Source organism: Suncus etruscus, chromosome 7 (assembly GCF_024139225.1).
Source record: "Suncus etruscus isolate mSunEtr1 chromosome 7, mSunEtr1.pri.cur, whole genome shotgun sequence".
Lineage (NCBI taxonomy): Eukaryota > Metazoa > Chordata > Mammalia > Eulipotyphla > Soricidae > Suncus > Suncus etruscus.
In genome coordinates this window covers 80,261,998-80,277,348 of record NC_064854.1, presented here as the reverse complement: position 1 = coordinate 80,277,348, position 15,351 = coordinate 80,261,998, and the positions used below count along the sequence as shown (strand labels likewise).

The window sequence follows — 15,351 nt, the reverse complement described above, 5'->3', positions numbered from 1 at the left end:
GTAATGTAGTTGCATTTAGAAAGATAACCCAAAATGGGATTGATCTACTATAAATTCAATTTGTCTTCTGACAAGATGTAAGACATTGGACAAATAATCTAACATCTCAAGATCTTACTTTGCTCAGCTATAAAACACAGTCATTTTTATGAGAATTCAAGTGCTATTAGCACACTCACATGTTCTTCATAAACATAGAATACCTTAGGATACAGCAAATTTTCAAATTAGAAAATGCTACAGGTGTAGATTCTAGATTCATTATTTTTCTTCGTTAATTGTATATATTCTATTGACATAAGTTAAAATTAAAAGACAAAAATTGTAATAGTTTTACCAACAGACTTACATGAGTATTTTTCACAAAATTGTTGATGAAAGAAAAAATCAATAGAATATGAGTCAATTTTCTCAGCACCACTTTGAAATAGTGATTGTCTATGACCTGATATCCAGATTAGATTCGAAAGGAAGTCTTTATATCCTTTCCTGGAATTCTCATGTTAGAGAATGTGTCTCCCTGGAGTCATTAAAATTTGAATCCACATCACATTCAGCACGTACTGTATGAAGTAAATACTGAACACAATCTTATTAGCACAGTTTTAAGTAAGCTAGGGTGAAAGTGTAAGATTTAGTTCAAACAACTTAATTTTAAAAAAATCACCTGAACTGTGATTTTCTGAATGATACATATAAATGAGTGATTAAGCTATGTTTATGCTTTGTGATGTGCAATAAGCATACTATATGCAATGTAAACCTTAATTTTAGGATTTTTTCCCTTGAAAATCACTAAAGTTTTCACATTAGAAAAACTTTACATCTGCACAAGAAATGCTGGGACAGAAATTTCAGTGAACTTGTGTTCTCCCTTTTATTTATATCTTAGGAATGCAAAATGGACCTTGTGTTCTACTTGTTGCTATTAAACTGCTGTTGATTCTTCCTACTTCTTGATTTCTTTAAAGGAACTATAGATTGAATATTGCTTACTAATTTACTTATGATTACTTAGTGCTAGAATTTTGATGTGATTTTTTTGCATATGATTTTGAGTGATTAAAAAATATTCTGGAACAAGACTCAGGTGTTCCATATGTAGTACTGGCTTGTGGTCTTGGAAGCAAAACAAGCTTGGACTTTTCTAAGTGCTTGATCCATTAAATTTATAAAATTTATCAAATGACTACATAAATGATCTTTCAAAACTCCTAATTCTACAAATGTGTATTCTGGGATCATATCACATTCTGGAGGGAAATATGTTGCAGTACATAAAATAAAACCACATCAAATGTCCAAAAATACTTTAAAAATGATTAAACATTATTATTATTGTTGTTATTAAAAGTTAGATTCTTAGGTTCAGAGTCATAGTACAGCAGGTAAGGCATTTGTTTCTACACAGTTAATTGTGTTCAATCCCTGGCACCACATATGGCTCCATAAACCCCATCAGGAATTATTCCTGACACAGACCAGAAGTATGCCATGAGCAGTGTCAGGTGTGGTCCAATATACACACATAAAATGTAGTCCAACAGATAATAGTTCCCATACTAATTTTGTATTACTAATTGGTCACCTTATAACATATTTGGCCTCAATTTTTACAACTGGAAAAAGGGAGATTAGAAAAATATTTACTAAACCATAATTGAGATGCATAAAAATTGAAATAATGTCTGCCAATTATTTGGCCAATTTATTGGCACAAACATTATACTTATATTACTTTAATGATAATTCGAAATATACATAATTAGAATTATTATACCTGACATTATATATTTTAAATATATATATATACACATGTATACAAAAATTATTAAATACTGAGTAATATTTTATATTGGTTTGGTTTGATTTGGGGCCACATTTGTTGGTGGAGAAGGCTTATTCCTGGTTCTGAATTCAAGAATCACTCCTGGTGGGGGTTCATAGGACCATATGGTATATTAGCAATCAAAAGTTGGCTGAATTCTAGGCAATTACCCTATCCATTGTACTATCTCTTCATCCCCAAATGCTTATCAATTCTTTTCCAAAGTCAATAACAGAAGACTATGGGCCAGAGCAGTAGCACAGTTTATGCTCAATTTGCCTTCAATGCAGTTGACCGAGTATTGATCCCTAGCATCCTATCTGGTACCCTGAACCTGCGGTAGTCATTTCTGAGTGTAGAGTCAAGAGTATCCCCCGAGTGCCGCTGGCTGTGGTCCCAAAGCCAAAAACAATAAGAATGATAGAAGAGCTATAACTGATTTCAACATAATGTTAGCGAATAGAAAAACTTTTTCTTTCTTTTTTTAATCTTTATTTAAACACCATGATTACAAACATGACTGTAGTTGGGTTTTGGTCACAAAAAGAGCACCCCCTTCACCAGTGCAACATTCCCACCACCAATTCAAAATTTAATATGAATAGGGGCTAAAGCAATAACTCAGCCATAGGGCATTTGACAATTGCAAGCAGCTGACCCAAAATGGTCAGTTTGATCACCGGTGTCCCATATAATCCCCCAAGCCAGAAGCGATTTCTAAGCACATAGTCAGGAGTAACTCATGAGCCTCACTGGGTGTGGCCCCAAAACAAAAAAAAAATCTGAAATCGATTATTTTATTATATTGGCATTTATTTATGTATGTATCTACTTAAATTTATTTAAAATTTATATTTTATTTAATTTATCATCAAATTATACATCCAATAATCATACTACCTTTGTTCAACATGTTATAAACTAATACAAAGTTATTAAATTAATCTTTTCTCATTCAAAATATTAGAAGATATTGAAAGTCAATAATATTTTACAATATGGATAGTGTAAACACTAGGTGTCAGGGAGTGCAGTTTGGGCAGAGAAGGAACCAAAATGACAATGATTTTAGAAATGATCACTCTGGTCAGAACTGGGTGCTAAAAGGAAATAAAGTAATATGAATGATAACCCATCAGTAACAATATTGCAAACCATGGAGGAAGACAGAAAGGAGGAAGAGGAGGAGGAGGAAATGTTCATAGTGTTGTACATTGTATAACTGAAACTAAAACATGAACAATTTTGTATCTCACAGTGATTCAATTAAAGAATGTATAAAATATAAATTTAAAAAAATAAAAAACAATATTTTATACCTTTATTTAAACAATGTAATTATAAACATGACTAAATTGGATTTCAGTCACAAAAAGAACACCCCTCCCCTTCACCAGTGCATTCCCACACCAAAACACCCCATCTCCTCCACCCACACCCCCTGCTGTATTCAAAACAGGTATTCTACTTCTCTCAGTCATTAATATTGTCAGATAGTTAGTGTAGTCATCTCTCTAACTAAACTCACCACTTTATGTGGTGAGCTTCACATCAAGAACAGATCCTTCCAGCCCTCATCTCTGTTGTTTCTAGGCATTATAACAATAATGTCTTTTGTTTTTCTTAAAACCCATAGATAAGTGAGACTATTCTGTTTCTCTCTCCCTCTAACTTATTTCACTCAGCATAATAGTCTCCATGTCCATCCAAGTATAGGAAAATGTCATGACTTCATATCTCCTGATAGCTGCATAATATTCCATTGTGTATATGTACCACAGTTTCTTTAGACATTCATCTGTTGAAGGGCATCTTGGTTATTTCCAGAGTTTGGCTATTGTAAATAGTGCTGTGATAAATATAGGTGTGATGAGGGATTTTTGTATTGTATTTTTGTGTTCCTAGGGTGTTGCAAGTCAGCCTCTGAAGAGGTTGACTGATGGAGGGATGGAGGATGAGATCTTTCCCCTCCAGCTCAGAGCTTGCGTCTGCCACCCTGTTCAGCCGGCGGTTCTGAGGTGAAGCGGCGGGTAAACAGCTCTCAGACAGTCAGGCTTGTGGAAATATTAGCTTTATTCGGTGGACAAGACTGAAGTCCAAAGTCTCAGCATCAGTTCCAGTCAAAAAGCCCCTCGCCTTCCACAGACCCTTGTTTATATCCCCCAGAATCAGATACCACCCAATGGTGGGATCAGATACCACCCAATGGTGGAAGCAGAATCAGGTACCACCCTAGGGTGGGGGCAGAATGCCAGATCATACCCTAGTGTAGGGCACAATCACCTATCAGGGTAGGGTCAGTAGCATAATAATTCCATAAAATGTTTACATACACAACACTAGGGTATCCCTAGGAGTGGTATAGCTAGATCATATGGGAGCTCAATTTCCAGTTTTTCGAGGAATCTCCAAATAAAAACTATTTTTTAAAAATAGAAATCATGGGCCCGGAGAGATAGCACAGCAGCGTTTGCCTTGCAAGCAGCCGATCAAGGACCAAAAGTGATTGGTTCAAATCCCGGTGCCCCATATGGTCCCCTGTGTCCCATAAGGTCCCCCGTGCCTGCCAGGAGCTATTTCTGAGCAGACAGCCATGAGTAACCCCTGAGCACTGCCGGGTGTGGCCCCTCCAAAAAATAGAAATCATAAATAAAAATAAAAAATTCTTATGATTTTTAAAATATTTTTTAAAAAATAGAGATCATAAACAGATCATAAGTGGCCTTTTATGTGGTTTTTGAAATCAAAACCATAAATTATAATTTGTTTGAAATATTTTCATGAAAAATGTAATGATATTAATTTAAAAAATGTCTCATTTAAAGGAAAATATAAAACAGACCAATGTCAGAAGTCAAAATACTTAAGGATTCCAAGTAGATAGTACTGCAGGTAGGGCTCTAGCCTTTTATGCCTTTCTCCTAGATTTGAATTCCAGCACCACATGCAATCACAGCTGGGAGTGATCCCTAAGCCCAGAGCCAAGGGTATGATATGTACTACTGATATAGTTCCAAAGCAAAAATAAAAACAACCAAAATAAAATACATAAAGTCTACTAGTTGTCTAGTTCTCATAAATAACCACCCACAAATCTTTGAGCCAGAACTGTATTATATAGAAAGCTATTAAAATTATAAAAATAATGATGAGATAAATTAAAATTAACTCTTAATATGTTAAACATGGATTTCATTATAAACAAAAACCTCCAGGACTGAACGGTATTTGCTGCAATGGCTTTTTTAATTGAGAGTTCAGAAGTTTTTTCACCAAGATTTTTATCATAAAACAATTGTTTTTCTTCCCAAGAACTAAAAACAAATTTAAAACTATAATAACAGGTCAAATTATAAAAATATGCATTAAAACTATTCAAGATTTTTTAATATTTTGAAGGGTCTTTTAGAGAGTGACATGTCTACAACCAAATATTTTCTAATTGTGTATTATTATTTTGACTTGCAATCAGTTTCCTCTTCTCCATAACAAGCAAGAAAATAGAAATGAACTAACATAAAACCATAGGTTTGTTCAAGAAATTTGACCAGAGATAATATAAAATTCAATTTTCAGAATGCATCAAAAATTATTATCTTTGAGTGTGTAAAAAGAAACTCCTAGACTCCAGGAAGTGCTGTCATAAACTTTTCATGACATACTTCTGTGAGGGACACAGTCCATCAAAGACCAACTGATATACAGAGTCAATGAAACTCAAGGTTTATTTTCTCTTGGATAGAAGAAATATCATATGCATAATACCCCACAATTGCAACAGTATTTGACAAATTCTGAAGCGTTGACTATAGATGACTTTTACCTTAGGAGGTCCTACATTCAACTCCAGTGAAGTAGTTTTAGTAGCAATAGTGATCATGAACCTACTTTCCTCGGGCAGGTTTAAAGGTCTAAAATCCTACTTTATTAAGCCTACTCAAAATTCGATATTATGATCTCCACTTTTTAAATAAGAAAACAGCTCTAATTAAAAGGAATATTTTACTAGAATAAATACTGTCAGTGCAAAGCTGGTTTCAAAATCAATCTGACCTAAGGTTCTTACACTTAGCCACTATTGAGATACTTGGTTCTGACATAGTAAAAGAACCAAATACTCTTTTATTACTCTCAGGGAACAAAATCAACAGGATATTTAATAACACTTCAATTCTTCCATCAGGTTACTTTAAAAGAATCCTACATTTTTTTAAGTTACACTAGACTATAATAAAAGAAAATTGGATTAAAAATTATCATCTGTAGTGTATTAATATAGGTTACACTGGGAAAAAATGTTGCTTGCTTGTGATAAAAGGGCAGAGGGACTATTCTGCTACAAAGCTTAGTTGCTATGAGAAGCAACTTTCCCTTGGGCATTTATTTAGCTTAATTCAGTTTGATATAAAATAGTTTTTATATATCAAATAAAATCTCTGAACCTTTTACAAGTATTTTTCACATGCCATGCTTATTTGTGCACTTCAACTCATGAACTCCCAAAATTGTCATTCTCTTTAATCTTTTTATAGAATACAACAAAGATAACATATAGATAGTTAACTTGCACAGAAGCTGGAGTAATTTAAATCTGTTGTTGAATTGATAATATGTCAATTGAGTTGTAAAAATATAAGACATTGGACTCAACTCAAATTATGTTTAAGTACTGATTCCACTTAATTGGTGCTGTTTCCTTACATACAAAGTGGGTATCATAACATACAATTCAGTACTTTCATCAGTACATGTATAAGGCAATGGAAAGTGAGATCTAAATATTTATTGATTGGTCATGCTCTCTGCTGAGTATTTCTGAGTTAACTTCATGGGATCTCTCCTACTAAAGTCATTATTGCTCCCTGAGTACTACATCCATACAGCTTTTCTTTCGATCTTCTGAAAACTATCTGCTGCTTTTCAGGTTGCCTTACCACCATCTTTGCTTAATTTCACGAAAAGAACAAAACGAAGAACCCCATTAACAAAACACTAACATAAACACTGAAATATTAAGCTCTCCTCAAATGATTCCATTTGACTATGTTCTATATTTTTTAGAAACAATTATTTACTACTGAAGGTTTTTTAAAGGACTCACAGGACTTTCTATAACCAAACATAAAGGGTCAGTTCAGGTACAACTGACTAGTAACTGCATAGGCTCCATTCTCAAAAGGACAAAGCTTTTATTCACTTAGAATGTGTAATTATGTTTAACAAAGGGTGTGGGTTACATTAGCATTTTTTACTGGCCTCCACAAATTAGTTACCCACTCCTAAAAATATGAAACAGATGATAAATCTAATTGCACCTCTAGTAGCAGTAATAGACATCTACTGAAAGCTCACTATATTCTAAATACTCCTTAAATCATGTGCAATAAATATATAATATTTTCAACATTATTGAGGAAAAACACTATTATTGTTGACAAGGTTCATTCAGATCAAAAACACATTTAAGGAACCAGAGACAGAGAACATTTATGCAACTAATATCATAATGCCATGTATAGAATATGGGCTTTAACCCAGGAATTTGGTTTTCATTTATGTCAGTATCTTTGGTGATGGAAGAAGAGAAAAGGAAATATAAGTTTTAATTTATAATTAAAGCAATGTGATACACTTAAATTATTAAAATAACTATTTCCAAAAGAGGAGGGCTAAAGAAAAAGTTATAATAAGTGCAATATTTGTGCATAGGAAATAAAATTAAATTAATCATTTTGTGACAGCATATGGACAATCAAAGGAGTTTGCAAATGTACCTTATACCTTGACAAGTCACATAGACTTGAAAATTTATAAATTCTATTTCTGACCTTTTAAAGTGATCTTTGGAGCCAGTGAGATAGCATAGTGAATAAGGTTATTTGTATGAGGCAGACCCAGTTGCTACTCTGGGCACCATATATGATTATTTGGGCATCTGTAGGAATTACCCCTGAGCAGAGGAGTAGAGTCCTAAGCACTTCTAAGTGTAGTCTCTAAAAACAAAAATCTATTTTCCTCATTCCTAATAACCTAGGAAGATATTAAAACAAAAATGTTATTTATTCAAGGAAAAATGAAATAAAAACAATATCTGAGAGATAATTTAATTAAATTGAGCAATTTCTAAAATACAGAGAGCTTTCTTCAGATGCTAGCACTGTGTTTCAGTTTTGTTAAAAACTGTTATTGGGGCCGGAGCGGTGGTGCAAGCTGTAAGGCTTCTGCCTTACAGCTAACCTAGGATGGACCGTGGTTCAATCACCCAGCATCCCATATGGTCCCCCAAACCAGGAGCGATTTCTGAGCGCATAGTGAGAAGTAACCCCTGAGCGTCACAGGTATGGCCCAAAAAACAAAAAAGGAAAATAATGTTTTAAAAATAAAACCTGTTCTTTTTTTAAAATGCGTTTTTAAACAGCACAGTAAAGTCAGAAATCTTCATCTTAGAAACTATAAAATAATACATAATCTAGATATAGTCTCAATATTGATTTTCAAGTTTATATACTACTAATGTAATTCATTACCTTCTAAGTGAGACACATTGTTTATAGTTGTGAAAAGTTGTGACCATTGTTTTTTATCCAGACTCACTAAGATATTTCTTAGAGATCAACAAATGATTTTTTAAGGACCAGAAAGATAATACAAGGGTTAGATGATTGCTTTGCATAGAAAATTCAACCAGGTTCAATTCATCACATAGTCCTTTAAGCATTGAATCCCTAAGTCACATTCAATAATAAGACTTGAGCCAGTATGATCTAAAACAACAAAACTTTAGTAGAATTTGTTTCTACATTTGTAATTATAATTTTATCACACTCATTTTGACAAAACATATATATATATATATATATATATAAGGGTTTATTACTTGTTTCTGTGGATTTTTGCAAAAATTTCTGAAATACAGTAGGTGTGACTGAAACCATAACAGGTATAATGCAAAAATTAAGACTGATAACTGTATTTTAAACATCCTAATCTAACATCAAAATCACAACAGATCTTCTCCCCACCCCACCCCCGCCCTAATAAAGGAATTTGTTATCAAGGTTGACTGGTATGTTTTAAAGGCTATCTTACTAGGGTATTATTTTAAGAACTGAGCAAAAGAAGATAAACCACAGGGCCCAGCCAATAAAATATGAACTGAAGATGCAAAGAGGCACTCATAAATATTGCTTCCAACAACGGATTCATTGTTTCCTTCTAGCTCTCTCCCTGACTCCTCTGATTTCAGCATTGCACAGCAATCCTCTCCGTGCATTGTCATGCAAGCCTCTTCCTTGATCCTGTGGGTTTTTCACGCTGAGCTACAACATTATTTGACAGTAAATGTGAATAGTCTGTTCATATTCCCTGTACACACATACATAGAGAGCCCCCTATTCTGCCCCTTTCTTTATCCTACTTCAGCATTTTAGTATGTCAAGATGAAAGGCTTTCCCCCTGGCGCTGATGTGGCTGAGGGTGTTGAATTAGCTGCTGTGTCAGTATGAAGTAGACGAAGATTTTCCAACACATAATTTACCTGCACAGTTTCGAGACTAGCCTCTAATGACTCATGTCATTTGTTTTATTTCCTTTCAAGTGCTTTGGGGAAAAAAAATGTATTCCTTTCTCTAGTTCATCTTTATTTGTTCTCTATTTCCAAAGGTTAATCTTGATCTCTTTATCCTTTCCATCATTTCATACTATACTTAATAAGGGGAAAATAGTCCATTATTAATATATATCATCTGAGTTGTAAATAAAAACAGCATAAATAAAAGTGTTATATAAGACAAAAGTGAATTGCTTTTTTGGGTTGTGCTATTTTGGTTCAATGCTAAATTTTCTTCTCTTTTTTTTTCTTTTGTCAACACTTTATTAATATTTTTTAGATCTAATGCTGCCCTTTCTTATACATATTTCTGTTATTACCCAGGTGTGGCTTAGAAATTGGATGTCTTGGCAATGCTGCATTTTCTTTCCTTCCCCTCTTTTTTTAAAATAATATCCCCCCTTAAATTTTCCATTTAAATTTTAAGTCTGTTATAAAATAGACAGGAACGAAAAACACAACAACAGTTAAACAGTGTCATGGATCCTCAAGGAGACATGAGGGAGGAATAAATGGGTGGTGGAGAAACAATTGCAGGGTGGGAATAGCAAAGTCCAGTGCTGCTGTACTAGGGAGCTTTTTTGCTCAGGATGGGTGGAGGTTGCAAGTGGTACATAAGAACCTTTTCCTTTTCAACCAGAGAGAAAACAGGAGACTGTACCTAAGTGATCAAGTCAGAACTAATCGATTTTCAGCTAATCTAAGCCTCCAAATATAAAGAAACTGGGACCAAAGACAGACCCCAGGAAGGGTGGAAACAGCAGGGCTAAGGTGCCAAGAAAGCCCTGGGCTAGAGACCATAGAGTCAATGAGGAAAGGCCAAAATATGTGAGGGCTGAGGGGAGGAAAGAGATGCTGCAGATACTTAAAAATGAGGAATGAAAGGGAAGGAATTAGAAATTTCCAGGCCCTCTATCACACATTTCATGTTCTCTGTTCTAGAGGTTACTTTTTACTAAACTTTTGAAACAAATTATTTATGAGCGATCACTAAAACATGCAGCAGCAACAAGCCCTTTTAATTAGACTAAGGTTATAACTATCTCTGCAGCCATGCCCACCATTTAATAATAAAACTGTTATATGAAGAACAAGAAGTCCTTGATCATTTTAATGGATACCAGGGGTAATTAAAGAAGAGAGATAAAATTCTCCCCATAATAATAGAAAATTTCTAGTCTCTTCAAAACTTCAAAGTTTTAAAGAATAATGTTTTACCTAATATTATAATCTGTGATGCCAGACATAATATTCTAATATTCTAATGGTTTTTCTACATCTTATCATCTTTCCTATCCAATTTTCCCTACACATACACAAAAAATAATTTATGTTTATGAGAGTGTTTATGTTACACAAGTGTTAATAACCCTGTTGGAGTGAGTGCATAGATAGGCATCTTTTGGTAAATCTGTACAGCATTTTCTCGCCCCCAGGCAATTTGAATTAGCCATAAACAACAAATATCACTGAACTTGTTTCAAATCTGTCAACAAAGGACAAGCATTTTAAAATTATAGAACAAGGAAAGTTGAAAGATTTGGAAAAATAAGGCTCAGCAGACTTTATTTAGGTTCCCCTCCCCCATTTCATAAAAGAGGAAGCTAAACATGTTGAAATAAAAAATCAAATTTATAGTTACATTTGAAAATTAATTTTTTTGAAATATAATGAAAGTATTTGACTTCAACCTACTAAAAATCAATGAGTCAAAAACCATTATTAAACCCAGAGTTCTCATTACAGAAATACACACTAAAAACAAATAATCCAGAATGAATTTCTTTTTTTACAGCTTTTTGACATTTTCTCTAAAACATCTGCAATGTTATTTCATTTGATTTTGAAATTGTCAAGAAATCAAAAAAATTACTTTAGTATAACTCATGTATTTATGTAACTAAAAAACACTTAAATATCACAAGCAAATAAACCAATCCTTATGTTCATTTGTATAGGAATTTGACATGGAAACACCTTGATAAAGAGAAGATTAAAAAGCAAAAGTTATCAGATATATTTTTGTTACAGTAAACTATTGTGAAATTGACTAAGCAAAAAGTCCAGCAAAAATTTAGTAGTTTAGGAACAGAACAAGGAAGTCAACATGTAAAAGTTAAAAACTAGGAGACTGACAAAAGTTGGCTTATAAATAATAAATACAGCAGAATGGAAATCTGTTGGAAATTATTCTTCATAATTAATAATATTTGTTTCCTCAAAACAAAATAAAACAATTTTATTTATCAATGTTTTCTCTAATGATAAATATAATTATATTTATCAATAAAACACAACTCAAAATAAGTGATTTTATATATACATGGCCTTAAGAAATTTTTGATTAATTTTTAACTGAATTCTGTCTATTTTTGATGAACATAAAATTTTGAATTTTAAATGGTAGATCTTAAAAAAACTTACATTTCTGAATTTAAAATGTCTTTTTCTTAGTGTCGAAAACATGTTGGATTATTCTTTCAGAATAAAGATACATATATAAAAACTATTCTTTTATATGTAAATGACAAATGCAAGCACTAATCAAAAGGATGCTACTGGCTTCTTTATATGTAATTCATTTTAGTATGGGGAATGTCAACAGATTCCTTTCACATATTTAAATACCCACGTGACTTCCTTAATACAAATCCCTTGACTATTGCTAATTTGATCATTTGTTCTTAGTCTTCTCTAAAGATACATCTTTAAAGATGTTAACAAAATTACTCTGAGTCATCTAAAAACAAGAAACTAATTTGTAGGAAATTTTGTTCATGAATATTACATTAAAGTACACTGAAATTCATAGTGCAGTTTATTATGACACTAACTTCTTTCCCTTTTAACTATGCTTTGACCCATTTATTCATTTGTTATGGAAAAAGTATAGAAATTAAAGTTTTTTACTAAGCAATAATTTGTTGCAAGGCATCTGAGAACTTATGGACTAAGAAAAATAAAACAAAATCATGACTTAAGGTTTTTCAGAGACTAGCAGAAAAAAACCCTCTTAGAATTAAAATCAATTTTTTAGTAATTTCATGTAAGACATTTAGTTGAAATTATTAAAGAAAAATATGTTTTATAGCTAAAAATAAATCATTAGAGTTCACAGATGATAAAAATATTTTAAAATTTTTATCTAATATATGTAGAGTCAACTGAATATTGTATTTTATGTAATAATTAGTAAACTGCATTACTATAATCTAATTAAAGTACATAAACCTTATTGGTTTAAAATGTAGGTATTCTTTTAATGATAAAATACAGTTTTAAAGCCACTGACTAAAACTTTATCATTACTTTTTTAATTCTATGTAGACTTATATGAAGCAATGGTATACAGATTCTAAATGATAAAAAAAAACTGCACTCCTGTTGTGAATGATCAAAATAGTCAATTTTAATGTAATATATTTATTGGGATATATTCATGACTGAGGTATAGTTTCTCAAAAAATATAACATTTTCTTCAGTGGCAGATTTTAAATAATATGGACTTATTTTTTAGTGATTTATTTTATAAATATATTAGTTATGCTGGCCTGAATTTTTCCTATTAAAATATTCAAACTAATTTAGATAACTGAATAATTACAAAGAATTTGCTACAAAGTAAAATGTACTAAGAGTCACAGTTGTAAGCCACTTATAATAGAAAATAGCAATCAAACCCATGTGAATTAAGCTATATTTCCATGGCTTCAAAGTTCTAAATTAATCTTATTAATTATATGGTGTGAGAAGCCTTCAAAACACCTGATTAGGGCAACTAATGTTGACATCCTAAAACATATTATTGAGTGCTTTGTCTTTATTAACATAAAACATATGATTTATTAAATACCTTATTCTTCATGCTACAATACCTAAGAAAAATGAACAGAGCATATTAAACACTATATATTAAAAAAATACCCACATGTTGTTATGATTTCTTGCTGTCTGACTTTTTAAAAAATTTCTTGAATGTAGTGTATGAGAAAATCTAAAATTAAGTGCTACCCCCCCATAAATTATAAGTCAAGCAGATTGCATTTTAAAACAATATTTTAAACATTCTTAAATTGCTCTTTAATATCTGAAATTCAAATATCGATAAGATATATGGTGTTTTGGATTACATTTTATCATTTTTGAATGTGTCAATTAGTATGTTTTTACCTTCAGTTTTTCTAAAACAATAAAGTAATTACAAGAAAAATGTTATAAACTTTAAAATGGTATGGTTTTGCTAGTATTGTGAGAAAATATAAGGCACCAATTTATTATTTGAATGTCAATATATTAGAACACCAGGAAGTACAAGCATTGAATGAAACATGAGTATTATTCACAAATAATATTGCTAATTAATGACTTTTCCAAGTAGGTTTTGCCTCAAACAAAAAGAAAAATTTTGTAGAGTTAAAGACTACCTGAAAATAAATCAAATAGTCACACTATGTTTTAAACATTACTCAAAGAAATGTAAGATCTAAATTCCTTATCTAACATAATTTTTATAAAAACTCAAACTCTTTGGATTTTGACTTTCTATTTACAGCAGTATTTTATCTGAGTTAATTTCACATCAATATTTTCACATTTTTGTCTCTCTTAAGTTTTTAACTTAGCATTTCAGTCTATATTTTTATGTTTTTAAATAAATAAACAAAGAAGTTCAAGATGTTATATTTACTTTCCTGTCAGTAAGGGTTTTCTTTGCCCATTGTATAGCATACTATATAAATTCTTCCTTTAAAAACTATTTACCTATTTATTCACATTTTACAGGGGAAGTTTGAAATATGAACAAAATCTGAAAAATATCTAAATCTATTTAAATCATAGGTGCTTGATTTTAGCTTTTCACATTAAATATATGTGTATAGACTTTTATACACACAGACACACATTTGTAAATATATGTGCAAGAATGTCTGCCTACAATAGAAATATATTGTATCAATGAAAAGTAGAAAACAGAAGCAGGATAAAAAATGAAAAGGCACAAAATTTTATTGAACTATGGCCACCTACCAACTAGCTACTTCACCATATGCAAACTTCCATTCTTAATAACAAAGATTAATAAATAAATGAACAACATACCTAAATTAACAAAACTCATGACCATGTCAGCATCATTCAGAAAGTTGGTATCATGTAGGCTGGCTAGAGGAGGTCTCTGGGTGGACAAGGGAGTCGTTCGAGATAACTGTATTCGACGAGAATACCCATTGGAAGAGGCTGGGTATCCCTTTCTTGCTCCTCTGGTGTCTCCCACCAGGGATGCCCTTGCTGAGTATTCTGAGTCTTCAGGATTTTCTTCATTGGCCATTGCATTGTAAAGGTCCAACATAAAGAGAGGTGCTGAGGAAGCTTGTTTTCCAGGTGAAAATGGTCTGGGTCTGTGAGGCAAGCCCAAGATAGAGAGAATTTCCCTCTGTATTTCCCGTCTTTCATGGTTCCGCAGTCTTCTATAAATAAAACTGGAGTGAACATGATTGTCTCCCAAACCTCCTTTTGCATAACCCAGTAGAGTCCAGCAGCTCCAGATGAATCCCACAATACCTCTAAGTATAAATACATTCAGATGCATTTTTGTCCTAAACAAAGTCCTTTTAAGTCCTTGTGCTCTTAAAAGAAAAAGGAAAAAAAAAAAAAAAAAAAGAAACCTAATTCTTAAGAGGTGCACTTTTCTAGTAATAGAAAAAAAAAATCACCTATTTTTGATGCCTGAACACAACATCTCACTGATTTTCCTGTTCTATTTTAAATATTTTGGAATGTGTCGAGAGTAGTTATTTCTAAGAAAGCAGAAACTCGGGTTTCCAATTATCCACAGTTGTTAAAAGTTTTTGCTGTAATGATGGAGAAGCCGGCTACTATTTTATCAGATGGCTTACGCATTCCTATATTGAG

At 32.2% G+C, this 15,351-nt stretch overlaps 1 protein-coding gene across 2 annotated transcripts in view; it reads right to left on the bottom strand.

Annotated features, from left to right (window-relative positions):
* Nucleotides 1–15,028, bottom strand: part of BMP5 (bone morphogenetic protein 5) — a 161,636-nt gene extending 146,608 nt beyond the window's left edge. For both annotated transcript variants that reach the window (XM_049776899.1, XM_049776900.1), the window contains exon 1: nucleotides 14,539–15,028. In XM_049776899.1, the coding sequence (XP_049632856.1) occupies nucleotides 14,539–15,028 (490 nt within the window). The remainder of the gene's footprint in view (nucleotides 1–14,538) is intronic.
* Nucleotides 15,029–15,351: the final 323 nt, after the last annotated feature.